Genomic DNA, 27,779 nt, shown 5'->3' with positions numbered 1-27,779 from the left:
GCCCAGCTGTGGCTTCCCTCCACCCTCCCCACGAGGGCACACAGCTCTGCCCTCCCTGCCCACGTATTTTTACTCCTGCTCGGAGCAGGCTCACAACGGCAGCAGAGCTGCCATGGAAGCCAACACTTCCCTCTGGCACAGCTACCTCGGGGTGATCGTGTCCCGCGAGAGGGAGAGGCTGGAGAATTTCCAGCGGGCTGAGGACATCCTGCTGACCCTGTTGGAGGGTGTCCATGCCAGGGAGCCCCGCTTCCTTGTGGACTATGCCCGGAACCTGGAAGCCTTAGAGTTCGCTCTCTGTGCCTCTGAGGATGCTGTCACTGTAGAGGTGCCCCTGCGGATCGACGGCGATACCCTGCAGCTGTTGGCATGCCAGCCCAGAGACACCCCAGGAGGGCACCCTCCAGGGCTGAGCACCTGCTATCTGGAAGTGCCCTCTCCAGGGACCGATTTGGAGGACTGGATCACTGTCGTGGGTGCAGTGGAGCACGGAGGTGGTGCGAGGTGTCTGGTTCCGGGCAAAGTCCTCCAGCACCTGAAAGAGCTCCTTGTTTCAGCCATCGTGCACTGCCAACGCTGCTTCCTGCTTCAGCCAGGTGCGTATGCTGGCGGGGCATTTCCCAGCCGGGAGCTGCCTCCAGCACAGCTGGCAAGCCCAGCTTGGCAGTGGTCCCTTTGCAAACACGCTGGGATGTGATCCCTGGGTGCGTGACCCACTGAAAACCTGCATGAGCAGGTGAGTGACCACCCTGCTGTGTGCTGGGATAGCCTTTGCCCTCAGCTAAGGAAGAGGAGATGCAAACTACTCCCTGCCATCCCATGGCAGCAGAGTCATCCTCAGGCATCTCCACCTGGGGCTGATGCCATGCTCCTTGGTGGGTGAAGGGTTCACCCAGCCCTGCTTGGCTTGCCCTAGTCATGTTCTCCTCCCGCCTCCTGGCCTCCGAGTGCCCCCTGCTCCCTGGAGGAGGCTGTTTGGAGGGTGAGCTGGGAGTGCATCAGAGCTGTACCAAGACCTTGAGGCATGGGTCTGACCCTGTGAACACATGGGCCTCGGCTGGCACCAGCATCCTCAGGAAAGACATGGTGGGAAGGGAGCCTGGGAATGCCCGTAATGGTTCTGTCAGCTTCTTCATACTCCAAAGGTGCTTCTTGAAGTAAAGCTCAGTCCTGATGAGAAGGTGATGCGAGAGGACCAGCGGGTCTGGAGGTCTCTTAACCCAGCCCCAGCAAGCCCACCATTCCCTCCTTCCTCCACAGCCAAGACAGAGACCTTCATCTTCCTCTACTCCCACAGCCTGAGACCTTTTCTGGTCCATTTTTCTTGGACCACATTGTTTTGCTTGGCACTGTTCAGCCACCCAGAAGCATAGCCTGAATTGGTTGCTTGAGACTTCCTGCTGTGTCTGACCTTAAGCCCTGCTGGAGCAATGCTCCTTCCCATGAACCACCCCAGCATGGCTGGGAGAGGGGTTTTAGCTGGGAAATCGTGGCCAAACTGCAGCACTGGAAAGGGAGGAGTCGAGTGGGGTGGGACAGGGTCACAGGCGTTGCAGCGCATACCTGGTTCAGCCTGCGGGACCGGCTGCGTTAACCTCCTCACTACTGCCAAACCCTCCACATCTAGGTGACGTCAGCGCCGAAAATCTGCGGGAAGATGCCATGGAGCTCTCCCTGCTGATCCGTGGCGGCTGGAAGAACATTCGCTTTGACATTGTTCCGGTGGTGAGGAGGCAGCAGGAGCCGTTCCAGCTCCAGGGGAGGCAGATTGACAGGGGTTTCCCTGAAGGCAGCATCCAGAAGGCCACAGAAGAGGCCCACTTTGTCCCTGCCTCTCCCCACTGCTGGAGGTGAGTGGCTTGGCTGCATGCATGGTGGTGTGGTCCTGCACCAGCGATCCCCCCTGGCTGGCAACACTGCTGGGTGTAGGCAAAAAGAGGATAGGAAAGGGTGGGGACATGTCAGCAGAGGTTGAAGTCACCTCCTCATGATGCCCAAACCCACTTCCTGGTGTTGGCAAAAAGCCTCAGCCAAATTTCAGGCAGCTCAAGGAAAGAGGGCGAATGCAACTGAAGGAGCCCCCTGAAATTATTTGCAGGAGCATGTGGAGGGTGGCAGCTCTCAGACCCCTGCTTGGGCTTCAGAAACAAGCCTAGGCATCTGTCAGCAGCAGGATGATGAGGTGCCTCCCAGGGCAGGCTGCAGGAGAGAATGGGGCTGGAGTGACATGTATCTCCCCTGCCACCACAGCTACCCAGCCCCATGGAGGGGTTGAGTGGCTGGCTGAACCGGTCCAGGCTTATTCTGGGCACAGTATGGTCCAGCTGGACATTTGGCCCCTCCTTGGGGACCAAAGCAGCCTCCCCTCTGAGGCAGCCTGCAGCCCTCTCCACTGCATGTAGGGGAGCACAACCCTACTTCGCTCCACTCTTGTTCCGCCCGGGAAGAAGCTGCTCAGCAGCATTCCCATCTCACTCCAAACCTCCCAAGTTCTGCTTTGCCAGAGGTGGATCCAAGATGCTGCATGTGGCTGAGAGAGTCCCCCCACACACCAGGTCACTGCAGGTACACTCTCCCCACCCTGGGAGGGTGCACATCTCTATCCTCCCTCTCACCAGACTCCACTTTCTCCCTCCAGATCCTCCACTCACCTCCCCATCCTGAGGCTGCTACACGCAGTGGACACTCTGAAGGGACCCCGTCTGGACAGCCTTCGCCTGCTCGACCAGCTCCGCGACCAGGACTGGGGAGAGGAGGGTGGGAGAAGCGGTCTCACTTTCAACTCCCTGAAGGTAGGGAGGTTCTGCTGGTTGGGACTGTGGCTCTCTGGGCAAGAGAGCCACGGCTGCTCCCCTGCAGAAGATTCCAATTGACAAGGGCGAGTGCCTGCAGTGCTTTGAGGTGTACCAGCCCATGGCTGTGTTTGCAAAAGATGCGTGCTGCTGCTGGCCATGGTCAGGGGCCTTTGGTCCTTCTTCCTTGGATTGAACCAGCAACCTCCAGCCTGAGACACTCGATGCATTCAGAGCTGGGGCTCTGTGTCGACACACAGGTGTCCTCTGGCACAGGCTGCCTGTGTCTGCTGGGGATGGCTTCACTGTGCTGCCATGCTGCAAATTGTCTCATACCCTGGTGTGGTGGGAGGTGACCGTATAGGGCCAAGGGTGGTATTTCTGCTGACAAAAAACCTCTCCCCACCCAACCTGTTTTCAGCACTCTGGACCTATGCCGACTGGTGATACTGGTCGGGAAAGGGACCATGCTGGGGACAGCACCTGGTGGCACAATCTGGGTGTGTCCTCTTCCTTGTGACAGCTCTCTGGGCCCTGGGTAGAGAAGTGTTTTCTGCTGAGAGAATGGCTCCAGCTCCAAGTAACCCAAATCCTGTGTGTTTTGCTTTACATTGCAAAACATGTTTTTTTTGGTTGGTTGGTTGTCTGGTTGGGGTTTTTTAAAGAAAAAGGGCACAGTATGCATCTGACCTTCAGAAAAGCATCTTTTGCTCCAGCCGACATGGATTCAGCCCCACAGGTCATTGTGTGGTGACGTGCAGGGCGTGAAGGTTTGGCCTTTGTGGAATCAGGCCTTGTGCCTGTTCCTGTGTTCTTCCCTCCCTCCCCCCCCACAGATGGTGCTGCTGTGGAGCACAGAGCTCTTTCCCTCCCTGGAGGACTGGCAGGACCTGGAGGGCTCTGTCTACAGGCTCTTGGTGATCCTTCTCCGCTGCCTGGCCATCCGGCACCTGCCCCATTTTCTGAACCCAGAGGAGAACCTCTTCCAAGGAGCAGCCGTGGACCTTGCCTCCCTCTACCATAAAGTAGAGAGCTTTGCCTGGGACCCCCGACGCTTCCTCCGTTTCCATTTTGGCCACCCTGCACGCACTGACAGCTGGCAGGCAGACCCCAACACCCGAGCTCTCCTGCAGCTCCCCAGCGAGGATGGGTCTTATTGGGACACAGCCTACTTTGACATCCTGCTCAACCAGGTAACCCCAGACCTCCAGCTGGTCTTGCAAGGCATCCCCAGAAACCATCTGGGCTGGGCGGCTGGGGATGTGCTGGAATTGGCCCCCCTGGAGCCCTCTGGCCCCTGGCAGCCTCTCTCCTCACTTTCTACCTGCTTCCACTTAGTTTCAGGTGTACCGGATCCAGGACAGTGCGCGCCGCTCAGCAATGTCCCAGCTCCTCTCCAAGATCCGGCAAGAAATTCCGCAGCAGAGCTGAGTGGAACCCCACTGCCGCCCCATTGGGGTGTCTCAAAACTCTGGGGGGGTGCAAGGAGAGCCAGGGGCCTGGGAGCAGCACGCTGCCACGTCGCTTTATTGAGGAAAGGTTCCAGGGAGAGAGCTCATGTCTGCTGCGGCTGGGGGGTTGCACAGCCTCTTGGCTGCCCTTGTAGAGCTGGGCACCGGGTGTTTCATCCCAGGGTACAGAATCTGGGGGGAACGGCTGACATCCTGCACTGCAGAGCTCTGGTGCAGGGTCAGCTGAGGTTGGTGGTGGTGGGAGGGGAAAGGACCTATGGTCAGATCCTGCATCCAGCCCTCGTGTCAGCTTGCCGAGGGGCTGCCATGCCCTGATGAAGGGGAAGAGCTGGGGAACCAGGCCATTGGGATGATGAGACGTCTCATGTCTGTTGAGTGCAGCTCTCTCCTCCGTGTCCCCTGCTATTCCAACTTCTCCTTTCCCACTCCTGCTTGGCTTGCTGGGTGTTGCCGTGTCTCCTGCCAGCATCCCAGGGAGGCAGTGGAGTCCCTCTGCTGCCAGTTGCCTGCAGCCAGGCACGGAGGGAATTGCTGCACCGCCTCTCCCGGGCCCCCCGGGCAGGTGAGCTCACAGCCTGCTGCGGCGGCAGCTGCCGAGGGCGTCTCGCAGGGCTCGAAGCACTCGGTTCACGTTTTCACCGGTTGAGTTGCAGCCCATGAGGCCGATGCGCAGGACCTGGGAGGAGAAGGGCGAGCGTCTCCCTGCAGCACCCACCTCTGCCTCCGTGTCTCGGCACCGTCTCCCCGCGGCCGGTGGCAGGTCGCAGGGTCCCGTGCGGAGGCGGGGAACACACAGCCAGGCATGAGCGGGTGTGCACAGCTCCCTACTTGCTCTTGCTGTACTTAACACCCGGTTCCTCTAAAGATGTGTCACCCCGCTAATTGTGTGCGTGGTTATTCAATTAGGCGGGTGATTGTGTGTGGTTGTGCTGCTATGCATTGCTGCGGGCGATGGGACGTGGGACAAAGCCAGCCACACACTGTCGATGGCCAGAGAGCCGCAGTGAATCCAGCGAATCATGGGGTTTGGTGCCCAGCCATGGGCAGCAGGAGGGGAGGATTTTGCCCACCTTGTCTACCGTGGGGCCCAGGCCTCCAGTGATCTCCATGGCGTGGTTGTCCATCAGAAAGGCTGTGATGTCCTTCCAGTTGTAGCCCTCAGGCACTCTGACAGTGGTGACGGTGGGAAGTCTCGCCTTCTGGGGAACAGAGAAACTGGGTTCAATCCTATGGCCCCACCCCCTGTGAGCCCAGCAGACTACCAGGAGAGAGCATTGATAATGGGGTTGATTTTTCTCCAGTATCAAAAGCTGTCCAAGCATATCTTGAGATGCGCTGGGCTGTGTCCTCACGCTGCCCCTACCCCGTGGTGGTGGGCTTCCCCTGAACCCACCTCGTCCTTCACAAAGAGCTCAAGCCCCAGGCTGAGCAGCCCCTGGCACAGCCTGGCGCAGTTGGCCCGGTGTCGCTCCCAGGAACTCTCCAGACCCTGCAGGCAGAGAGGAGAGAGAAGGTCTCTGCTGCTGACAGGCATCTCCTGGCGCTCACCCGGCGCTGCTGGTGTCCCCCTGCCCGCCAGGTGTCACTCACTATCTCTGCCAGCATGGCCAAGCCTTCCCGCAGGCTGAAGAAGCTGTTGATGGGTGCCGTGTGGTGGTACCTGCAAAATTCAAGGGGCACTCAGAATGGTTCAGCCTGGCTGCAGCAGAGCAGCCATTTGCTTGCAGTATGGGACACAGACGCACAGCATTCTCCCTCTCCATCATTTAGTGCAGAGGGTTGTGACCAGCAGACAGGGTGATGGGCAGGCAGGGGCTGAGCCCTGAAGAGCAGGCAGCTCCTGAGCCAGGGTGAAGGCTGGATGGGGGACAGCTGCAGCCATCTGTGACCAGGAGCCTGCCCTCACCTCCGTGGCTCCCCGTCGCAGCCCCAGTAGTTTCCCAGCCAGCCTATATCCAAGTAGAAGGACCGGGGCTTCGTCTTCCTTCTCAGCACCTTCTCCCTGGTGAAGCATAATGCTGGGGAGAGGCTGGACCTTCACCCTACCAGCTCCAAGGTGGGATCAGTCCTGTGCCCCCCAAAGCAAGTGCAGAGATTGGCTCCAGCACCCAGTCGCTGCCCAGAGATGGGCTGGACTCTGCCCCCACAGCACTGCTGCTGCATGCTCTTCACATGCTGGACGTGCTCTCCACAGCACTGCTGCTGCATGCTCTTCACATGCTGGGCATGCTCTCCACAGAGTGGGACTGGAGCAAATGGTTGGCAAAGGAGGGAGGTGACTGCCTCCCCCACCCCCATTGCCTTCCACCCCAGTGGGACTGGGCTGCTCTTACCTGGCTCGCTCACTGAATGAGATGGGGGCACTGCCAGGGGGGCTGTTGAGGACCTTCTGGGACCCCGAGTATAGGACATCGATCTCTGCCCAAAAAGGAAGGCAACTCCTTAGGGTTCAGACGCTCCCAGTGGGAAAATGCTGAGTACCCTCAGCCCAGCTGTGAGTGGTGGGTGGGAAGCACAAGGATGGTACATGCTACAGATCCTGCTTGTGTTTGGGCTGCTTTGGGGAACCCCCTGGCACTGCTGATGGTCGCTTGAGGGGAACAGGCTCTCTTGGCTGCAGCTGGACCAGTTTCTAGTGCTGCTAGCCCAAAATATGGGCAGAGGGGCTGATCCCACTGCCCCCTCTCCCTGGCCCAGGCATGAACCCCCCTGTCCCATGAGTGCCCATGATGGTACTGTGGCTCTTACCCTGCTGATCCATGAAGATGGGGGCTCCCCCAAGTGATGCCACCGCGTCCACAAGCAGCAGGCAGCCGTGACTGTGAGAGGACAGAGCTCAGCCTGCTGTCCCTGCCTCCTCCTCTTACCACCCCTCTGCCTGCAGCCCTAGCACCCTCATCCCCCCAGGGGCCACATGTCTCACTGGCACCAACACCTTCCAGACCCACAGAGCCAGGGGAGAGCTCAGGTCATGTAAATCCCCAGGCCCAACCCCCAGTGGTGACCTTGGGTGACCATGGGTGTCCACCCTGCACTGACCGGTGGCACAGCTCGCCCAGCCCCTCCAGTGGCTGCAGCACACCGGTGGAGGACTCGCCGTGGGTGATGAAGAGCACTGAGGGCTTGTGCTGCACCAGGCCCTGCATGACACAGAGGGAAGGTGACCACACTGGAGGTCAGCTCACACCCACTGCCTTGCATGTGGCCAGCACTCACCTCCTCAATGTCCCGTGGAGTGAAATACTCGCCCGGGGGTTTCAGCAGCTCATAGACATTGGCTCCTGGGAGGAATTTGAGCAGAGAAGAGTGAGGCTTGGGTATATTTCCCACTGGGCAGTCACCTGCTCCACAGGGGAATCTGTCACACGTGAACCAAGAGCACAGCCGCTTGCCAGGGTCTGGCATCCTGCCCAGTGGAAAAGCCATAAACCACTCTAAATGGAGGGAACACCTGGAAACAACCTGGACTGCTCTCTGGCTGTGGAAGCCATGTCACTGGTCACTCCCACCAGGATTGGAACAGAAAGCCAGGGCTCACATTTTGGCATCCTGCTTGCAAACCTGGTCCCCTCAGCCCTTCCATGCCATCTGGCTGTCCCCATCATACCCAGCCTCCTGGCAATCTCAGCAGCACGTTGTCCCCAGATGCCGTTGATGGCCACCAGTATGGTGTCGCCACACTCGAGCAGGTTGAAGAGGGCGGCCTCCATGGCACAGTGGCCACTGCCGCTGATGGCCAGGGTCAGCTGGTTCTGCGTCTGGAAGGCGTACTGGATGCCTGCCTTGATCTCATCCATCACCTGCAGTGGCAGGGCACTGACCAGCACTGCTATTGCTCTTCTTGCCATTCCAACCCCTCTCAGGGGGGAGAGAGAGGAGGGGAGGGGAAGAAGACTGGGCTGGAGCAGCTCACCTGCAGCATTTCGGGGTGCATGTGGCCCAGGATCTGCCGTCCGCCTGCAGCCTGGATGCGCTGGGGCACATTGCTGGGCCCTGGCCCAAGCAGCAGCCTCTCTGGCACAACCAGGGGCCGGAGCAGCGCCTGGGGTGGGGGGATGCGGAGCAGGCTGGTGGCCATGGCACGCCGTACTGTCCCCAGGAGCTGAGCTTGGAGGAGAGGAGCAGTGGAGGCTGCCTGAGCAGCAACCAGCACTGCAGCACACTGCATGCCGTGCCAGCAGTGTCCAGTGTCCTGTGGACCCTGACCCGCAGTTCAGTGCTCCCCCTACCAGTCTGGACTCTACCCCTGGTTGCCTCCTCTGTCCAGTTAATGTGTCACCAGTGCCATCCCTGATATCTTGAACCCCTCATTTTGAGGCATATCCCCTTGCTAGGGCTGGGGCATTGCTCCCCAGGCATGCCAGCCTCTGGGACTGGCAAGCACCCAGGCAGACCTGGAACCTTGGCCCCCAGGACACTATGGCTGATGGTTCCCAACAGTATCCCAGCAGGTGGGATCACTGCTGTGGGCACCTAGGTCCTGTGCCACGGGATGGTTGTGCTGGGACTGGTCTGGCACAGCTGCCAGGGTCATAACTCCTTCTGCAGCACAAAGCTCCTGTCGACCAGGGCTCCCTGACCAGGGACCTGCCTTGCAGAGGGACCTCTGGGCAGGTGAAAGGTGCCCGGAGAAGGCTGGCCAGTGGGATGGTGTGTGCCAGGGCAGAGCTGTGGGGTGGGATACAGCCACAGTATCCCACTGCTGCAGCGAGCTGTGCTCTGTGGGCTCAGCCTGGACTGTGAGCATTCCGGTGTATCCTGATGATTCCACAGGGTCCACGTGGGAATTCAATATGCTGTTGCCTGCCATGTGTGCCCACAGTCAGTTGCATCATGCCCATCCTCTGGTACATTCTCTGCCATCTATACTCTGAAATGCAAACGAGCTGCCCACTTCCAGCTCTGGCAGGTCCACGAGTGGGTGCTCACCCTCAGTGAGCAAAGCTTTCTCTGAGGATGACAGCGTAGGGGTGACAATTCCCCCCCCGGCAGAGCTGACACCAGCAGTTGGTGCTGAAGACATTTGGGACAGGGACATGGGTCTGGCAATGGTGCCAGGTGAAAGCACATCTGCCCAGCAGCTGGATGGCCATCACTGAGAGGAGCTGGGGGCAGGTGTGCCTGCCCCTGCATGGATGATGAAAACCACAGTCAGCCTGGGGAGTGCTGTCATCTACCAAAGTGACAAGATATCGGGTGAAGAAGACCTCTCAGCTGCCTGTCCTCTAGGGAGATTTGGGGCATAGCTGGGGCGGGGAGGGGACGCCGTGGCCTGGGAGCTGCCGTGGGGCGAGGGCGACCGCGCTGCTGAAAACAGCTGGCGGCGAAGAAATAATCCTCTTTCTGCGCTGGCTCTGAATTCCCGGCGCAGATGGGCAGGAGGGCCGGGCCCCGCGCTGCGGGCGGGGTGCCGGCGGCCGGAGGAGCGAACGAACGGCGCGCCGGGGCAGGGGGCGCGGGAAGCCCTGGCAGGGGCCGCTCCCCGGGGTTCCGCGCCGGGGTCCAGGGGTGGCGGGGTCCGGGTGCGGGGTACCGGGTTACCGAGGTACCGGGTTACCGAGGTACCGAGGTACCGGGTTACCGAGGTACCGGGTTACCGAGGTACCGGGGTACCGGGGTACCGGGCCGGTGCCGGTTGCCAGGCGACGGCTGCCGGGTGCCGCGAGGCCCCGCCCCGCCCCGCCCCTGCGGCGGCTCCGCAGCGCGCCCGGGGCCGGGGGATGCGCTGACGTCACCTCTCCATCCCCGCGCTCGCCCTCCCGGTCCCCCCCGTCCCCGCTCCGGGCGGTGGCGGCGGCGGCGGCGGCCAACCAGCGTGTGGGGCGGGGACCGCAGGGGTGGGGCTGCCGCCACCCGCACCAGCACCGGCACCGGCGCTGCACCGCACAGCACCGCACCGCACCGCGCCGCACCGCGCGGCTCGGCCTCATGCCGGCCCCCCGCCCCCGGGACTGAGCGCTGCGCCCCGCCGAACCGGGCACGGCCATCACAGGTAGGGGCGAGCGGCACTGGGCGGGACGGGTGAGCCCCGCCGCGCCCCCCGGGCGCTGGCCGGAGGGGGAGCCCGGGCTGCCCCGGGGTGGCGGTGCCGCCCTCGCGGCCCCGGCAGGGGCGAAGCTAGGCGTGGGGGAGCGGGATGCGCACCCCCGGGGATCCGGCGGGGCGGGGGGGCTGCGGCCGCCGGCCATTTTGCGGGGCCCCGCGATGCGCGAAGTTTAGGTGGGGGGAACTGCCCGCAGGTCCCCAGCGCGGTGGCCGGCGGGTGCCGCCCCGTCTTCCAGAAGGATCCAGCCGGGGGTTCCTGCCCGGGGACGGAGCAATGCCTCTGCATCTGGGTGCGGAAGGGAAGGATGCCATCCCCGAAGCCCATGGCGCAGGGCACAGGAACCCCTTGTCACCTCAGAGCCACAGCCCCTCTCTCCCCTCTGGGGCAGGTGGCTTTGGTCATGCAGCTGAGCCGTCTTGCGTCATCATCGAGCCAACGACAGCGCTGGAGGGGGCAGCTGATGCCCCAGTTGGGGCTCTTGCCAAAGGTGCTGCGATGCTGAGGCTCTTCTTGCCCCCCAAGGACGAGCAGCTGCCACTGACCTTGCATTGGGAGCAGCTGGACAAGGGCCGCTGTGTCACCGTGGGCCAGCACAGTGGCTGCTGGCTGTTGGAGGGGCTGGTCCCAGGGCATAGGGCTCGTGCAGAGCTCCATGCTTGGTCATTCAGGCTCCCAGGGATTAGCCCTGCACCTGCCCCATAATCTTCCTCCTCTACTTCCTCCTTCTTGCCCTCCTCATCCCTCATGGGGCAGTGACCCCTTCCCCAGATCCTGAAGACCCCCTGTGAGCTGGGCCACCCCTTATAGGTGGCCTCTATGGGACTGGTGGGGCAGAGGAGGCAGCAGACCACTCCCTCCCCTGGGTAGGGCCTGGGGTGTGGTGGCTCTGCCATCTCTGCATGCTGCCACTGACCTCCATTTTGTCTGGGAGGTGGCAGCTGGAGCTGGCACAGATCCTGCCACCACCCTCCACCTCCCTGCATGTGGCCAGAGCTGTAGCCCCCCAAACCTGGGGTTGTGGGAACCTGGTGTCTGTCTCCTCCCTGGCTGCCTACCCTTCTCTGTGCCCAGCCATGCTTGTCACCCATTGGAGCTCTCTGTCTTTCCATGCAGATTTTCCCTGCTGTGGGTTTGAGCCTGTGAAAGAGAGGATGGAGAGAGCAGGGACGGGGGTGGGGTTACTTGCCTTTGCACCAGGGTTGGGGAGCAGAACCCCTCATCTGCATCCTTACATTTGCTACCTGCAAATTGAATCTGCATGGAAATTCTCAGGGAGCTGCAAACCCTGCTGTGGAGCTGTGTCCCCCATTGGGGTGGGCAGGAGGCAAGGAGGTACAGAGAAGCGTGCCCGTGATGGCACTAGGGAAGCAGGGGCCTGGATTTCAGCTGGGAATGGGGGGCACTTGCCCCTGTCCTGGACTGTCCGCTGAGTTGCTTCCCTGCTGCAGGTGGTGCTCTGGAGAAAACTGCACTGTCATGGCCCCTTGCCCTGTGCGGGGTGGGAGGTGACAGGGGCGCACCCCCAGCTGGCTGGCAGGCACTGATGGTGCCGTGTCAGCTGGCACCACGTCCCCTGCTGCCCTAGAGGCAGAGCAGAGTCCCGTGGCTGCAGTCAGAATTGAGGGGCCCCAATGAGGGATGCAGGGGAAGGGCTCTCTACAACAAAGCCTGGCGGCTGCTGAGAACACGCTGGTGCAGCCAGATGGGGCGTCCACCCTCGTCACTGAGGTGACGTGGGGTTGGATGCGCACAGACAAAGGGAAACTCACCTTGGATGTCCCTGGGCGCAGGCAGCTCCTCGTGCTGGAGCTGGGGGACCAGCAGCACGGCATGTTCCTTAGCATCCTTTGGGGAAGAGCTTGCTGTGGGTGGCACTTGGGGACAATGCTCCTTGTCTCGCTGGTCACCTCTCAGCAGGAGAGGATGCCAATTGGTAGCCCTTGGATTTAAGAGAGCTTTCATTAGCTGATCTCTGCCCAATTAATCTTAGCTGATCCAGTTAATCATGGCTCTCTAGGTCTTTTGCTCCTCACTGGAAGTGACCATTATGCCATAGGGATGGGTACAGCCAGCAGGCTGCATGGGAATGGGGGAAAGGGATGCCCTGCAGTTAGGGGACAGGCCCAGATGTACCTTGGCTCCCTGGCCCCGGGGACTTGGCTCTTCTCCTCTGCCACCTCCTTCATGTGTAGGGCAGGCCTGGGAAGCGGCGGGGAGGGAGCAGGGAGTGAGGCTGCGGTGCTGGCCCGCTCCCAGTGAAAGGCTGGTCGTGGCTTATTGAATTTCTCTCGATGGCAGTGGATTAAGCAGGCGGTGGCTGGCTGTCCCCAGGCAGAGTGAGCTGCCTGGGCTCAGAGGGGGGGCGGGGTGGCTGCCTGCCCCTGCCCACTGCAGCCCGGCCCCTCTCTGCAGGACGCTGAGTGCCCGACCAGTGACACCGTGGCTCATGGTGCTCCCATGGTGTGTGGGTGCAGGCTGAATTCCTCCCCACAGCTGAGCCAGGAAAACAAGCTGGGGGAAGGAGGGAAGGAGGCTCGGGAAGCAGCTGCGCAGGTGTCTGCTGGTGGTCCCCAAGGAGACACAGTGTTGCCTGGGGTCCTTGGGCTGCCATTGCAGAGATGGGACTGGAGAGCTGCAGCGGAGCAGAGGGAAGCAGTGCGTTGCTGACCGAGGAAGGTGAAGGAAATGATGGAGTAGAAAACAGAGTCGAGCTTGGGGCTCTGCAGCAGGCGGTACTGGCAGGGAGAGGAGCCCACACCAGGGGGCAAGGCTAGCCAGATGGGAATACGCTGGGATGTGGACATGGGGACGGCTGCTGGCGAGGTGGGGGCTTTTCATGGCTATTGAAGGTGGGCTAAGGGGGTATGGGATGTGGGGCTGAGCAGGTTCCTGCCCCTTGCCCTGAGAAGGGCAAGCAGCACTAATGGAGGCTACACAGCAAGATGAGGCATGTGGAAAAGTGAGACGAAAGAGAAACCGGAGCTTCTTCATCGAAGTGATAGGGGTGGAGGGGCTGGGAACAGTGCAGGGGTGAGAGGGAATAAGAGCAGGGATGAAGTGGCCCGTGGCAGGCAGCAGGCAGTCCTGTGACTGGTGGGGTCACTGATGGGTGTGCTGTTCTGGTGGCTGTGCAGGAGGCAGGAGCCCAGGGACCTGACCCACCTCTTCAGAGCCTTAGTAGCTGGAGAGGCTGCAGAGCTGGGGGAAGGGAGCTGTCTTGGCTCAGGAGGAGAGGGAAACATTTGACATGAGCAGTTGCCGGGTGCTCATGTTGTTTAGCCCAGTGATGGATCCGTTGTCCCTGTGTGGTGCCACAGGGTGGAGCAGCTCGAGCCAATGGCCTCATGAGGATGCAGCCCTTCCATCTAGGAATATATCCTATCATTCCATGGGAAAACCAACTTTTTCATTCCCCTTTGGCGAAGCACTCCTGTTAAATTTTTCCTTTCCCCCATCTGAGGCAGAGGCCACTGGCACGCAGCAGCCCGCTCGCTGGCTTAGGGACTCAAGGGTGGTGTTAAACACCTGCTTAAAATAATCCAAGCTCAAGAAAACCTGAGACCAAATGCTTGAACTCTGGAACTGGTGGAATTTATGGGTGTGATCTCTAGATGAGCACTGTGGTAGTTCCAGAGCCATGCCAGTGGGGCAGTGAGAGGAGAGTTTGGGAACTCCAGCAGGAGAAGCTTTGTCTTCCTCCTGCTGTTGGGCATGCTGGCTCGCTTTGAAAATAGGCAAAGGGTTTCTGAAAGGCAGTGATGAGCTTGTAACACTGTCTTGCTGCAAATTTTTTCACTGTGCTGTGCTTTTGGTTTCCTCTCATCCCCTTGGAAATGAAACCAGAGCTGTCAAACCTCAGGTAGTTTTAAAGCCATCCCCTTCTCTTGGGACACTTTCCATTCTATGGATCTGTTTTTTTTCTTCCCTTTTTCCCCCCTCTTTTCCACAAATTCAGCTGTACTTTTAATTTCCATTCTGGGAAAACCCATCTTGTGTTGAGGATCCATCCTTACTGCTCCACTTTCTTCTGCTCTTGTCCCATGTAACCAGAGCTGTGCCGTTGCTCACTCACAGCTCGTTCCTCCCTGATCTCCTTCCTCCCAGAGCCAGCATCCTGCTGGCAAAACCCAGGCTTGAAAAGCCTTAGGGAATTTGCAGGCACCTTTGCAGGTGAGATGCCAGAGGAGCCAGTTCCAGCCTGTACTGAGGGGTCCTGACCTCCTCTTCCACCACCAGGCTCAGCATAGCGGATCAGGGAGCAGGGACAGACAGGAGAAGTGAGGAACATTAGAAGGCAGGAATAGATTTTGTCAGGTCCAAAAGGATCCCTAAGGATACAGTGGTCAAAGGAAGAATCCCAGCATCATTTTCTGACCAATGCTAGTGAGGCTTAACTGCAGCCTGAGGAAGGTGGGATGGGCTACGGAGCACTTGGCCACCAGTGCTGGGATGGGCAACTACTCTGGGAGATGTTGGCAAGCAGTTTGTTTCATCTTGTGGGATTTTTGATCAATAATTTATTAGCAAAACAAGTGGAAAAATTGCGATGAACTGGAAACTTCAGCTGACCCATTCCCACCACGGCTGCTCGTGCTGACGCCACACGTCTGCTTTGTGAGAGCTGAATGGGAGCCACATGCCAGCAGCTGTGTTTAACAGCTGCCTCCTTTCTCAGTGGAATGCTATCACTTTCCTCCCTGGTCCCCCCTGTCCTGGTGCCCAGCCCCTGCTTTGCTGGGGTCGGAGGGGAGGCAGGAGGTTCAGGTGATTGGCAGGGCCTGTGGGCTTGCTTGCAGTTGAAGGGCTATCTGCTCAGTGCCATTGGCACCCTGGGATGGAAAACCACTCCTTGGGGGTTGTGCTGATGCTGACAGTGCCTACGTGGCCCTGCCCTGGGGATGGACCTTGGTATTGAGCTGAGGGTCCTGACCTGAGATATGATGGGGAGGAGGGAGAGGTAAAATGTGGGCAAACCAGTGTTCCTGGGAGGTTTCCTTGCACAGGCTTTCCATTCATCCTGCACTGCTGCAAGATGTGGATTGGGATGTGGATGCAAGCTTTCCTAACCCCCTTTTCCTCTCTCCTTGCAGAACAGCCCCTGGTAGCAGGACCCACCCCTGGCCAGCGCGATGGCGGGAGCATCAGTGAAGGTGGCGGTGCGCGTCCGGCCCTTCAACTCCCGGGAGATGAGCCGGGAATCCAAATGCATTATCCAGATGTCAGGAAGCACCACTAGTGAGTGCCTTGGGGCAGAGGGGCTTTGAGTACTGCCTGGGGAGGAGCATGTGTGGTCTGGCCCCAGCAGCGAGCACTGGGCTGCTGGGATCCTTGGTGCAGATGCCTGCAGCACCCGGAGTTGTTTGGAGGAGGGAATGTGGGGAGGATGTCACCTTTCCCATAGAGAAATGCAGTCCTGCTGTTGAAATGGCAGTGATGGGATCTTTATGGCACTGAGCCCTTGGATTTCAGTGATAGTGAATGGATCAGCATTCCCTGGTAGGTGATGAGGGAGAAATCAAAGAAATCACAGTGTGATTTGGCTTGGAAGGGACCTTAGCAACCATCTCATTCCAACCTCCTGCCATGGGAAGGGACACCTTCCACTAGACTTGGTTGTTCAGAGCCACATCCAACCTGGCCTTGAAGCCATGCATGGGTCTGTGAGCGGCTTCTGACAGCACTGCCGGGCCAGGTACCACACACTGTGGCATGCCAGGACCCATCCCTGCCTCTGTGGGGCTCTTGGAGCTGCAACCGCAGCAGAATGGAGGGGCAGGAGTGGGGTTTGCCCAGGGAATGTTGTGTTCGAGGTGGGGGATGTAGCAGGGGGGCTTGGGGCTGTCTGTCCCGTCAAGAAGCCTGCCTGGCCTTTGCTGCTCTTTAAGTAACAGCTTCTGGCTGTTGGGAATGGCAGCTGAATCCCTCCTCTTTGGCTCTGCAAGCCTCCAGATGGGACAGCGTCTAAAATAACTCCCTGCCTGCCCGCCTGGGGCTGCCTGCGTCACCAAGGGTGGGTGAAACACCGGCGCCAGCCACCCCCGCGGTGCTGACAGGCTGCCATGGCAACCCCAGGGGTGGGGAGAGAGGGCACCCAAGGGTGCGGGGAGACTCTGGGTCCCCACTGGGCCCTCTGCTCACCCCAGGCCTTGGGAACAGGAATGGGTGGGTCTGTGGGGCATTGTCTGCTGGACTCTGGCGTCCTGTGGGGGTTCTCCCTTCCTGGTTGGGCAGGGGTTCTCTGTCAGCCCGGGGTGCAGAACTTCTGCCCTCATGGTGAGGAAGCCTCCCGGCCCCACAGGAGCTTCCCACCTGCCCAGAGCCAGGGCATAGACAGGGTAGATGTGCCTTGTTCTGGTTCTGATGGCGGGGGGGACGACCTGCCATGCCCCAGTCCCGGTCAAGAGCATCAGGCAGCCCCCACCACCGTGGCCGTGTTTGCTCAGAGCCATCCACCCCTGCTCATCCTGCACCCCCTGGCCGTGCCCCTGGCCCCCCACCCCCTGCCCCTGCCTGAGCCAGGGAGGGCAGCAGGGCTGGGAGCAGGAGCCTTTTGCTGACAGCAAGGATTTTCTCCATGAATGGACAAACCGCTGGCTATTCCCCTTGGCCAGGGGACTGGAGAGCAGGCGTGGGAGGCTCAGAGGCCTGCTTCTCCTGTGGCTGGGGGAGGCAGAAGGATGCCAGTAGTGCCAGCAGAACAGGACTGTCTCACCCCCAAGCTCCTTGCAGAGAAGCCAAAAATAAATATGTCTGTGGGGAGTGAGAGCAAGTTTTCCCCTTCACAGGATTATTTGCTTTGACCCCTGCATGTGCCGGGGGCAGGGGACAGGTACTTCTCCTGTCTAATGCACTGAACCCTGTAGGGGACAGCGGGGGCCAGGGACCAGGGTGGGAAGGGGTCAGCCTTTCTCTGATGTCCTTTTCCCTGCAAACTTCCAGCTGCAACAACCACCCACCTACCCTCCAACACTGCTGCTTTATTCCCGTGGTGTCCCTCACTCTGGGGGGTCCATCTTGGGCACCAACATTCCCAGCCCCTGTCCTGGCAACTCCCACCAAGATGGTAAGGACAGGACTCCTGGCTTTGATCCCACAAGGCCAGTAATATTCTCTGGCTGGAGCCATGCCTCTGCTGGCTTTAAAATCTGATTATTTTCTCTGCTGTGGGTTCTGGGTTCTCTCTTTCTCGGTGCCTGCTCACTTGCTGTGCTCTGCCACTCTGCTGGCTCCTCAGGCAAGAGACGTCTCCAGAAGTTTTCTTCCCTCCTGCCCCCTTGTCTGTATTTCTGTATTCACCCCCATACCCCTCCTTGCCTTTTTAATCCTATTTGTCCAGAGCATAAATCTTTTGCAAAAGCCCTGGATGCCTGAGAGGAAAAATTCCACCAGCAGCATCCATCTGCCTGCAGGCAAATAAATGGGAATGAGAGGGGTGTGGGGAGAGCATTTCAGCTCTCCCTGCTCTCAGACTTCTCCCTTCTCCCTGTGTCCATCCCAGTCTCTGGTTTCCTGTGCCAGCTGGGCAGTTGCAGCTGGGATGCCTGGAGCCGCTTGTGCCATCCTCAGCTGCTCCTCTGCCCCGTGCCCAGCACGGGATCCAGAACAGCCACCTTGTTTCCATCCTGCCTACTCCAGGACTCATTTTTGCTCCTGTTCACTGTGGTGAGGGTCACCCCTGCAGGGCAGAGGCAGACTAGAGCAGAGCACAGGTGGCATAGCAGAGCTGCCAGGTTGAACACCAGGACCCATCAGAGATGCACCATCCCACTTCTTGCACGGCCTCCACACCCGCTCCTCTTCACAACAGCCAGGCATTGGCAGGGATCAGGGATGGGCAGCCCCTGTGGCTGCCCACACTGCCCACAAAGATCTGCTCTTCCAGGGACCTCCACGTCCCCATTTGCAGCTGCAGGATTACCAGTTGTCTCTTCCCAGCCCTTTCTCCTGGTAATTAGTTTGCCCAGGATGCAGCAGACATCCAGAGCATCTGAATCAGGCTGCCTGCAGTGGGTAGGCAGGCAGGGAGCCTGTGTCTGCCCCTCTTTGGTGTGAGAGCTGGGCTTTTGTCCACAGTGAGTAGCGTCTGAGCAGCACTGTGCTGTGGTTTCATGGTTGGGGCTGGATCCTGGCCCCACTTCCCACCCTCTCCCTGCCCGTCCCACTGCTGTTGTGTGCAGGGCTGGGCTTATCTCAGGCCAGAAGTGGCAGACCCTTACCAAGGGAGCATCCATTGTGGCAGTGGAGGAGGAATTTGGAGCAGAAAGCATTCATATCCATAACACCATGCACCTGGGTATCTGACACCACAGTAGCAGGCTGCACCGTGCCTGGGGCTGCTCAGGAAGGTCCCACCTGGAATCTAGAGTGGATGTGAGCCCTGGATGAATGCTGGCTTCAGGAAAGGGCAGGGTAGTTTGGGATGAAGGGAGGTCTGTTGGCCTCAGGGCTTATGGGCTCCTTGTCCTCAGTGGTGGCAGGGAGCAGCTGTGGGCTGTGGGCATGGGAACTGTGCTGTGCAGGCCTGCAAGGTCACCTCAATGTCACCTAACATGGCTGGTGGCTGGATCTCATGATTACCCACTGGTTTGGGTTTCTTCTGACGCATCTGTTGTTTCAGAAAAAAACCACTGAAAATGCTCTACAGGAGAAAAAAAAAGCATCGAGCAAGGAAGAGCAGTGATGCAGGCTCCAATTTCCATGGCAACGTCCTTTTCATCAGGGGATGAGAAAAGCAGGCTCTTGTTTCTGCTGGTGGTGTGACACGAGGCATTAATCACCCTGCTGGGGCTGGGGACCTGGAGAAGCAGGAGCTGGGGGGGCCCTAGGGGAGCCCCAATGGGGTTGCAGCTGCTCCCACCCAACAGTGCCAGCGTGGGGGCTTTGGGCACAGCCCCCCAGCTGTGGGGTAAGGAAGGCTGTGACCCTTCTATGCCAGTGCTGGGCTCCCATGGGCAGGGGCCACAACAGCAAGGAACCTGAGGGAAGGAGCCATGTCCCCCTCACCGTGTCCAGCAGGATGTTTGGGCAAAGCTCTGCCTTGTTCCCTTGGGCTCTGCTGGCCATGGCATCCACCTCCTCTGCTTTCATTCTTGGGGTCTGGGGGCTCTAGACGCATCTGCAGAGCTGGAAGGGTCCCAGTCCACTGTCCAGGACTGTTTTGGACTGAACCCCGTCACCCCTGACCCCTCCCGCAGGGGGTGTGGGAGGCAGGGGTACCACACTTGGCTGGAGGCCTCATGTTCCCATCTGTTTGTCCCTAGCTATCCTGAACCCGAAGCAGCCTAAAGAGACACCAAAAAGCTTCAGCTTTGACTATTCCTACTGGTCCCACACTACGGTAAGCACTGGGAGGTCTGAGCCTACCTGGAGCACTGGGCTGGGGAGAGGCAGGAGGGCCTCCCTGCCAAATTTCATCGTATATCCCTATTCTCTGCAGCCTGCAGACATCAACTATGCATCCCAGAAGCAAGTGTACCGGGACATTGGTGAGGAGATGCTGCAACATGCCTTTGAAGGCTACAATGTGTGCATCTTTGCCTACGGGCAGACGGGAGCTGGAAAATCCTACACCATGATGGGGAAGCAGGAGAAGGACCAGCAAGGCATCATCCCACAGGTGTGCCTGGGGAAAGCTCCCTGTCCCCCTGGTCCCAGAGGCATGCTCAAAGGAAAAGCAGAGCTGGGAGGGAAGAGGGCAGCAGGGTGGGAGTGGGGCCAGGTTTTGCCAAGGTCTAATACAGCGCTGCCATGACAGCAAGCTGGCATGGCTCCACTGGAGAGTGGGGGGCCAAGGAGAGTCATCCAGACTCTCCCAAGGCTGGATGGACTATGGTCTGGCCACACAAGACTGGTGTTCGGGAGCAGCAGGAGTCTGAGTGCTGAGCTGCTTACCGAGAGCTGCCACGTGCTGGCCCAGCAGGACACGAGGGGCCTCTGGGGATGCTGATCAGCACGGGGGGCTCTGACAGCTCCCTGGGAGCCATCTCACCGCCCTTTGGCTCTATTTTTTGGGGTGAGAAGGTAAAAATCCCTGTGTCCTGGGCACCCCAGGCAGGAGCATCCTGCTGGCAGGGGACTGAGCCTGGCTCTTCTCTCCGCAGCTGTGCGAGGACCTCTTCTCCCGCATCAACGACACGACGAATGACAACATGTCCTACTCTGTGGAGGTAGGCACCCCACTGCCTCTCTACTCCTCTTCCAGCCTCCCACCATCTCTGGAAGCTGTGCTGGTGTGCAGGCCCCTCTTTGGGAGTGCCCCTGGGTGTGGGGTGGGCAGGCAGGACCTCACTCTGCTAACCCTGCCCGTGCCTTCTGCTCTAGGTGAGCTACATGGAGATTTACTGCGAGCGCGTGAGGGACCTCCTGAACCCCAAGAACAAGGGGAACCTGCGGGTGAGGGAGCATCCCCTTATGGGCCCGTATGTTGAAGACCTTTCCAAGCTGGCTGTGACCTCCTACAATGACATCCAGGACCTCATGGACTCTGGAAACAAGGCCCGGTGAGTTGGGGAAGGAGGAGATGGACAGGATTTGGAGGGCTTGCAGACACTTCTAGAAGGTCCTGCTTCACTTCCTTGCTTTGCCAGTCCATCTGCTCTGGAGATGGCAGTCCCCTTCTCTCTGAGCATTGGGTACCCTCCTCTTCCTTTCACCTTACCTCCTTCCTGCCCTAAAAACTCACTGGAGCCAGCAGGAGAAGGCCTAGACTTGTGCATCTCTCCTCCCAGAGTCCTGTCTTGTCCTCCAGAGTTGCCTTCCCACCATGTACCCTGTCCTGGCATGAGCCCTGGCCCCATCAACAGCCATTTTAGTGTCCCCCACAGGGTGTCACACCTCCCTGTGCTCCTATCCCTGCAGCACAGTGGCTGCTACCAACATGAATGAGACCAGCAGCCGCTCCCACGCCGTGTTCAACATCATCTTCACGCAGAAGCGACATGATGCTGAGACAGACATCACCACTGAGAAGGTGAGAGTAGAGCCCACACGGATCCAGGAAGGGCTTTGTGTGCTGTCATCAGCACTTGGAATGAGGTGGTGCAGCCTGATGCAGGATTGGAACAGGAGGGAGATAAGTCCCAGGTGCATGCTGGGCTCATGGTCCCTTGTGGTACCAGCTCCTTGACAGGATATTTGGCAGCTGATGCCCTCCAGCCCTACCTGCAAGGATATTAACCCTGCTCCTGGACAAATCCTGCAGGGATGACCCCGCAGAGCCCACCGCTGCCCTCAGAGGAGTGTTACCCTGCAAAAGGTCTTGGCTTCGTGCCAGGCAAGGTTTGCTGTGCCCTCAGGGCTGACAGCCTCCCTTCTGCCTCCAGGTCAGCAAAATCAGCTTGGTGGACCTGGCTGGGAGCGAGCGAGCCGACTCCACAGGCGCCAAGGGCACAAGGCTGAAGGTGAGAGCTGATGTGAGGTCCACTTCTGCCAGTGGGGACACCACGTCCTGCCCCCTCGTCCCCAGCCAAGACATCTCCTTTTCTTGCCCACTGGTTCCTTGCCCACTGTGCTGCCAAAATCCTTGATAGGGTTGTGTTTGAAAGCTGCCTAATGCCAGTTTCATCATGGTCCATGAGTCCCAGCTGGGAGGTGCTGGTTATCCAGTAAGACCAGCTGCTCTTTGCCCACCCCATACTGGGAATTCCCCATTCTTCTGGGGTTTAATGAGGCTCTGAAATGGGGCCTGAGCATCTGGGCTTTTCCTCTCCTCTCCAGGAAGGAGCAAACATCAACAAGTCCTTGACCACTCTGGGGAAAGTCATCTCTGCCCTGGCTGAAATGGTAGGTAGCCAGAGCACAGGGAAGCAGCGGCACTGGAGGGGAATGGGCTTGGCCCAGCAGGGATGGACTCAGCTCCAAGGGATGGAGCATCCAACCTCTGAGGGATGGGCAGATACCTCCCAAGCTGTCCCTGGGGCTGGAACAAGCTGGGCTGGTGAGGCTGCCATCTCCACTGGGACCTGTGCCTGCTGCTCTCTACTTGGGGGGCAGGGGAGCTGTGGTGGGCACCGAGTAGGGAAGCAGTTCCCTTAAACAGTCTCTCCACTTCCTTTGCAGGATTCGGGGCCAAACAAGGTAGGTACCCTGGCACAGTTGGGTGGAAGTGGTTTGCAGGGTGGTTTGGGGATGAGATTGTGCCTGGACACAAGCCATGCTTCTCCCAGGGGCTGGCAGAGCCTTCACCATCCTCCTCACCCTATGGCTTTCAGTACCCAGCCTTAAACATCCCCCCAGCCCAGGGCATTTCACAGACAGGACCTGTGGACCTGAGCAAAGATGCCCAAGGTTGCAGTGGCCAGGCTGAGCCATCATCCTCCAAGTCCCCATGGCTGGGGACCAGCTGTCACCTCTTTGAAGAGAGCAGGCAGCCTGACAGCCCTTCCCTTTGCTCTCCACCCCCCAGAACAAAAAGAAGAAAAAGACGGATTTCATCCCATACCGGGACTCGGTGCTGACCTGGCTGCTGCGGGAGAACCTGGGTGAGGACAGGTGGGGGGTACAGTGTGGTGGTGGGCATGGGTGCTGAGCAGAGGGTGACAGCTGGCACAGGGACCAGCGTCTCCCTGATGTGGGTGTGTCTCTCTGGGCAGGGGGCAACTCCAGGACTGCCATGGTCGCTGCTCTCAGTCCTGCTGACATCAACTATGATGAGACCCTCAGCACCCTCAGGTAGGAAGAAGTGCCCTTGTTCCCACTGCACTGAGCAAGAGCAGGGGAGTCTCTGAGGCCCAGGCACTGCCACGTGCTCTCCTCACCTTTGTGGCATCCCTGGCTGGAGGTGTGGTGTGGGGGGAACCTGCAACCCTAGACAAGATGCAAACGATTGTCCCAGCACTGGGATCCTCCAAAGGATCACTTGCTGGAAGGGCTCTGTGGCACTCCCACTTGACAAGGAGCTGGAGTTTTGCTCCTCTCCTTGCCACTGCTCAAGACCCTGCCTTCCCTAGGTATGCCGACCGTGCCAAGCAGATCCGTTGCAACGCTGTCATCAATGAGGACCCCAACAACAAGCTCATCCGGGAGCTGAAGGACGAGGTGGCACGTCTGCGTGACCTTCTCTATGCCCAGGGTCTTGGGGACATCATTGACAGTAGGTACCACAGGTGCTCTCTGCCAGTGGCTCCCTGCAGCGATGGGCTGAGGTCCCCCCAGCCTGCAGGGCCAATGTCCCCACATCTGCCCTGCATCCTGCTCCATCCTGCCATGGTGGCATCGTGCTGCCTGTGGTGAGCCCCTGGTGTGTGTTTGCAGCCCCCAGTCCCCTCCTATCGCAGGAGGAGCTGCTTTCCACCCAGAAAACTTTCCCTTCTTCCCCTCCACCTACTTTCTTCAGCATTCAGCACCCAGCAGAGGTGCCAGGAAGGTGTTCCTGGGGCTGCACGCACCCATGGGTTCTCCTCCCTGTGCTGTCAGATATCCAACTGAGATGACCCCCTCTTGTTCTGTTCTTTCTGTCTCACCCCCGCTCCCTGCCCTCTCTTTCTCTCTTAGCCCATCCTGCTGCAGGAGGATCCAAATGTGTGTATTCCCCATCACTGGTACTCTCTGTTGCTTCACGGCTTTTGGGAGGCATAGGCTGTGCCCAGGGGCACTCGTGCAGCATGGGGAGGGGCTCCCACAGCCAGCCCCTGCTGATGGAGCAGCCCGTGCCCACAGGCTGGCCATCCCCAGGGAGGTGGCAGAAAGGATAGTGGCAGAGTCCTGGTTAGCACCTGGGCTTGGGATAGTGCTCGAGGGACCAGTGTCCTCCCACTCAGCCATGCCAAGGGCTCAACCCCCACAGGGATCCCTTCCTCCATGCTGTCATGATGTTTCCTCTGATTGCTGCTGCTGCTGCTTCCGCTGGTGCTGTGTCTCACTGGGACTGGAGCCTAGCACGGCACTTGGGTGGGACGGCATGGTGCTCTCCTGATGAAGGGGTGGGTGGGGATGAATAGGAGGATTTTGCCCATGGATAAGCACTGTGGCCCCATCCCACCCCGAGTCAGGCAGCGCAGCCAGGCTATGGCAAGTCTGCTGAGGAGACAAGGGCCTGGCTATCCCCTCCTGGCTCAGCATCCCTGGATGTGGGCTGATGGAGATGGGTGATTAAAGCTGCACCTGCTAAGCTGTGCCCTGCCCATCTCCAGCACAGCGTGCTGAGACCCTGCGACTTCCTGGGAGCTGGAGGAGCATCTCCGGTAGCTGGATCCTAAGCTGCTGCAGGTCACTCTTGGGGTGCTGGCCAGCAAGCACCGCTGCCTGTAGTCCTGGCTTCACTCTCCGGCTGCCTGGCCAAGGTGCTGCTCCAGCAGACCAAGGGCTTCCTGTGAGCAGATCCTGTCAGGGAATCCTGCCACTTCTCCTGCCCTGTCCACCTGCCCCTTAGTAGGGTGGAAGGCCACCACCTCTCATTGCCTTCCCTTCTCATTCTCTGCCCCTGGATCCAGCTAATCTAGTGCATCTGGGCAGAGAAAACCACCCAGGCTGTATCAGATGGGGAGGATGACAGGGGCAGTGGCACACGCTCAGGGAGGACATTTGATGTCAAACCTGATTGCTGCAGGATCTGGTGTTGCAAAAAAGCATCCCTGGGAGCCTGGGAAGGCTGCTTCCAGCAGCTGCTTCACAAAACTGCCCTGTGTCCTGAGGGGAGAGAGCATGTGCCCTTGCCCTGGTGCTGTCTGTGGTGCTGTGCTGCTGCCTGTGCCTTTTCCTTGTAATTCCTGGCTTTCTTCTCGGCACACCGGCCACTCTTTTTTTTTTTCCCAACAGCTTTTCTTGTCTCTATCTTTCTCTTTCTCTCTCTTCCTTTCCGTGTGTCTTCCTGGCCCATCCCTCCCCGCCCATAGATTTGTCCGACTTTGAGAACAATAATGATGCTAGAGGGGCAGAGCTGAGTCACCGCCATGACAATCTCTCCACAGTGACCAATGCCATTGCTGGGATCAGCCCCTCTTCCTCCCTGTCTGCCTTATCCAGCCGTGCTGCCTCTGTTGCCAGCCTCCACGAGCGCATCATGTTTGCTCCGGGCAGTGAAGAGGCAATTGAAAGACTCAAGGTAAGAGGACAGTGCCCTGCAGGACAAAGGGCTCAGCTCAACGCGCTGTGGCTTGCAGAGGGGGCTCAGTATTTTCTGGAAACTCATGATGGATGATGCTCCTGGGAAGCAATGCTCGTATGTCCTCTTGCAGAGCAGACAGACCCAGGGTTTGCCCAAACTGTCGGATGGCAGGGGGTTTGGTACTGTAGGCCTACCTGGTGCTGCCATCCTTCCTGCAGGGTGATGACTACCTTTGCCCTGTGGGATGGGTGCTCCCAGCTTGGGATGGGCACTCCTGGCTCGGGATGAGTGCTCCTGGCTCAGTATGGTGCAGGAGCAGGCTGGCAGCAAGAGGGTGGAGAGGCTGGTCTTTGTGCCTCACTCTTTGAAGATGGGGCTGATGGAAAGATGTGGGTGAAATGCTGCTGCACCTTGTATAAGCCAGCCTGAAACCGGGACCAGTGTCCCACTGCAGCATGCTGGGCAGAACTGGGCAGAGCAGGCAGGTCTGCTGCCCATGGGATACACTAACCCCCTGCTCAACCCACGTTTGCCAGGAAACAGAGAAGATCATTGCGGAGCTGAATGAGACGTGGGAGGAGAAGCTGCGGAGGACAGAAGCGATCCGGATGGAGAGGTGGGTGGGTTGGGATGGTATGGGACAAGGTGGGATGGGATGGGATGCCATTCCCTTTGCTCCAGCAGTTCAGTTCCTGGGGCAGCCAGGCAGTTTGAATGTCCAGCCATACCCTCGTCTGTCACTGGGGCACCCCAGTGCCCACCTCATTAGCCTGCACAGAGGTGGGCTGCTCTGAGAAACCCACCAGAATTGTGAAGAGAGCTGAAGCAAGCCCTATGTCTGCGATCCATGGGACAAATCCATGGGATCAGGTTGCATCCTAGTGCCAGCTCCAGGGGTGCATGGGGCTTTGACAGGTTCTTCTTTCCCTTGCTCCTTCAGGGAAGCGTTGCTGGCTGAAATGGGGGTGGCCATGAGGGAGGATGGAGGCACCTTGGGTGTTTTCTCTCCTAAAAAGGTAGGATCATCCTATTCTCTTCTTCTTGGGGACTGGTTTGTACCCCCGCAGCTCCCTTCTGGCCTGTGCCATCACAGCTGGTCAGCCCCACATATTTCACTAGCTGTTTCTTGGCTCTGAAACTTATGGGGGAAATCCCAGCATTAAGCCTGCTGGGTACAAATATGGGTAGAAATATGTGGCTAAATGTCCAGCCCCTATTGCTGGGGTGCTGTCCCCTTTCATGGAGGCATTTGCTTATGATTGCTGTGTTGGACTTCAGTGTCAGTTTGTGAAAATCTGTACTTTGGGATATTTAAAATTGCTGCCCCTGAACCTGAAACCAGCAAGTCCTCGCTAAGAAATGTGGATGGGAAAATATTTCATCTCTTCATTTCTTGTAGCATTTGCCTTGGCCAAACCCCTTGTGTGTCTCAAGCTGAGGTGGTGATAAGGACGTCGGGACCTTCCCCTTACATGTCCCAGCTTGACTTTTAGGATAAATTTGTACACTGTTGTCTTTGTTTCTTGTCCCAGCCACTGCCTGTTAGGAGTCCTGACCTTTGGGTAGGAAGCGTAGGGGTTTATTCCCCCAAGCAGGTTAGTCTTGGAGGTGGGGCATTGCTGTGGTGGTGTTGGTGCCTCCTTGCTCTTCAGCTATCTGATGATGGAAACTCTTCTGAATTCTCCAGTGGCTGGCAAGAAAAGTTGGTGTTGACAGTGTGCAAACCCCATTTTATTATGGGCATTGCAGGCATATGCTGTTCCACTTTGTGCCATGGCCAGGCTGGTTGTGGCTCCAGGAGCTCAGCAGGTCAGCAGCTTTGCAAATCTGGACAAAAACTGCAAGTGAAGGAGCCTCAGCCCCCAGGACCACGTGTCTGTCCAGAGGGGCCAGACATTAAATGTTACAGCCAACTTCTGCCAGCCACCACGGAGAATAGCCCACCTTTCCCTTGACCTCCAGCTCTGCTGCCCAGTTTGGAGTGAGTCTCTGCTGTCAGCCAGAGCTCGTGGCACCGTGTTGAGGGGACCCCTCTGCATGCTGGGTCTCAGCAGGCTGATGCAGTGTTCCTTACGGTCACTATTCTTCTGTCTGGGAAACTCAGAACTTCACTCACTCATACTCCTGGGACTTTCCCTGTTCCCTGAAGGTGCAATCCCAGCAGCTAAGCTGGTTGTGGGCAGGGAGGTCTGTGACTGGGGGAGAAATTTCCTTCTTGTCAAGAACAAAGTGTTTTGTGACCCAGGGGAGGAAAGGGATGGGAGGGAACTGTTTGGAGGAAGACCAGGGAGTGAAATTCAGACTGCAGATATGGCTTCAGGTTCTCCACTGCTTTTGGCTGAACCTCTGAGACCTGCTCTTTCAGGTGCTTCCTCTGTCCTTGTACTATCAGTGGAGGAAAATGGGCACTTCTTTATTGACCTGAT

General features: G+C 58.7%; 3 protein-coding genes across 36 annotated transcripts in view; 2 read left to right on the top strand and 1 right to left on the bottom strand.

Annotated features, from left to right (window-relative positions):
- Positions 1-112: 112 nt before the first annotated feature.
- Positions 113-4,447, top strand: MAB21L4 (mab-21 like 4). Its single transcript, XM_027725003.2, has 5 exons — positions 113-596; positions 1,628-1,850; positions 2,639-2,792; positions 3,629-3,985; positions 4,131-4,447. The coding sequence occupies exons 1-5, from the start codon at positions 113-115 to the stop codon at positions 4,221-4,223; spliced, it is 1,311 nt and encodes a 436-aa protein (XP_027580804.1). The 3' UTR covers positions 4,224-4,447.
- Positions 4,291-8,423, bottom strand: AGXT (alanine--glyoxylate and serine--pyruvate aminotransferase). 2 transcript variants are annotated; one of them, XM_027725000.2, is made up of 11 exons: positions 8,178-8,423; positions 7,872-8,064; positions 7,481-7,545; positions 7,304-7,404; positions 7,013-7,083; positions 6,598-6,682; positions 6,171-6,266; positions 5,855-5,924; positions 5,658-5,753; positions 5,335-5,463; positions 4,291-4,940 (listed from the first exon to the last, which is right to left on the bottom strand). In XM_027725000.2, the coding sequence occupies exons 1-11, from the start codon at positions 8,340-8,342 to the stop codon at positions 4,833-4,835; spliced, it is 1,179 nt and encodes a 392-aa protein (XP_027580801.2). In that variant the 5' UTR covers positions 8,343-8,423; the 3' UTR covers positions 4,291-4,832. The 2 variants fall into 2 exon arrangements, with proteins under 2 accessions (XP_027580801.2, XP_027580802.2); XM_027725001.2 differs by having other exon boundaries at positions 5,335-5,460; positions 8,178-8,406.
- A 1,642-nt stretch (positions 8,424-10,065) lies between these two features.
- KIF1A (kinesin family member 1A) overlaps positions 10,066-27,779 on the top strand; it is a 40,833-nt gene continuing 23,119 nt past the window's right edge. For 3 of the 33 annotated variants that reach the window (XM_039391188.1, XM_039391189.1, XM_039391187.1), the window contains exons 1-17: positions 10,067-10,256; positions 15,401-15,545; positions 19,571-19,647; positions 19,747-19,926; positions 20,411-20,476; positions 20,631-20,809; positions 21,168-21,279; positions 21,632-21,709; positions 22,026-22,091; positions 22,368-22,385; positions 22,714-22,789; positions 22,901-22,979; positions 23,258-23,400; positions 23,802-23,828; positions 25,142-25,350; positions 25,890-25,969; positions 26,294-26,369. In XM_039391188.1, coding sequence (XP_039247122.1) covers positions 15,440-15,545; positions 19,571-19,647; positions 19,747-19,926; positions 20,411-20,476; positions 20,631-20,809; positions 21,168-21,279; positions 21,632-21,709; positions 22,026-22,091; positions 22,368-22,385; positions 22,714-22,789; positions 22,901-22,979; positions 23,258-23,400; positions 23,802-23,828; positions 25,142-25,350; positions 25,890-25,969; positions 26,294-26,369 — 1,572 coding nt within the window. In that variant the 5' untranslated portion in view covers positions 10,067-10,256; positions 15,401-15,439. Of the gene's footprint in view, positions 10,257-15,400; positions 15,546-19,570; positions 19,648-19,746; positions 19,927-20,410; positions 20,477-20,630; positions 20,810-21,167; positions 21,280-21,631; positions 21,710-22,025; positions 22,092-22,367; positions 22,386-22,713; positions 22,790-22,900; positions 22,980-23,257; positions 23,401-23,801; positions 23,829-25,141; positions 25,351-25,889; positions 25,970-26,293; positions 26,370-27,779 lie in introns of all 33 variants that reach the window. The other 30 variants (XM_039391207.1, XM_039391192.1, XM_039391200.1 and 27 more) reach the window with 23 other exon arrangements.

Source organism: Pipra filicauda, unplaced genomic scaffold (genome assembly GCF_003945595.2).
Source record: "Pipra filicauda isolate LSUMZ 115617 unplaced genomic scaffold, ASM394559v2 scaffold90_size2875636_pilon, whole genome shotgun sequence".
In the NCBI taxonomy this organism is placed as follows: domain Eukaryota; kingdom Metazoa; phylum Chordata; class Aves; order Passeriformes; family Pipridae; genus Pipra; species Pipra filicauda.
This window is presented reverse-complemented; position numbering and strand designations above follow the sequence as displayed.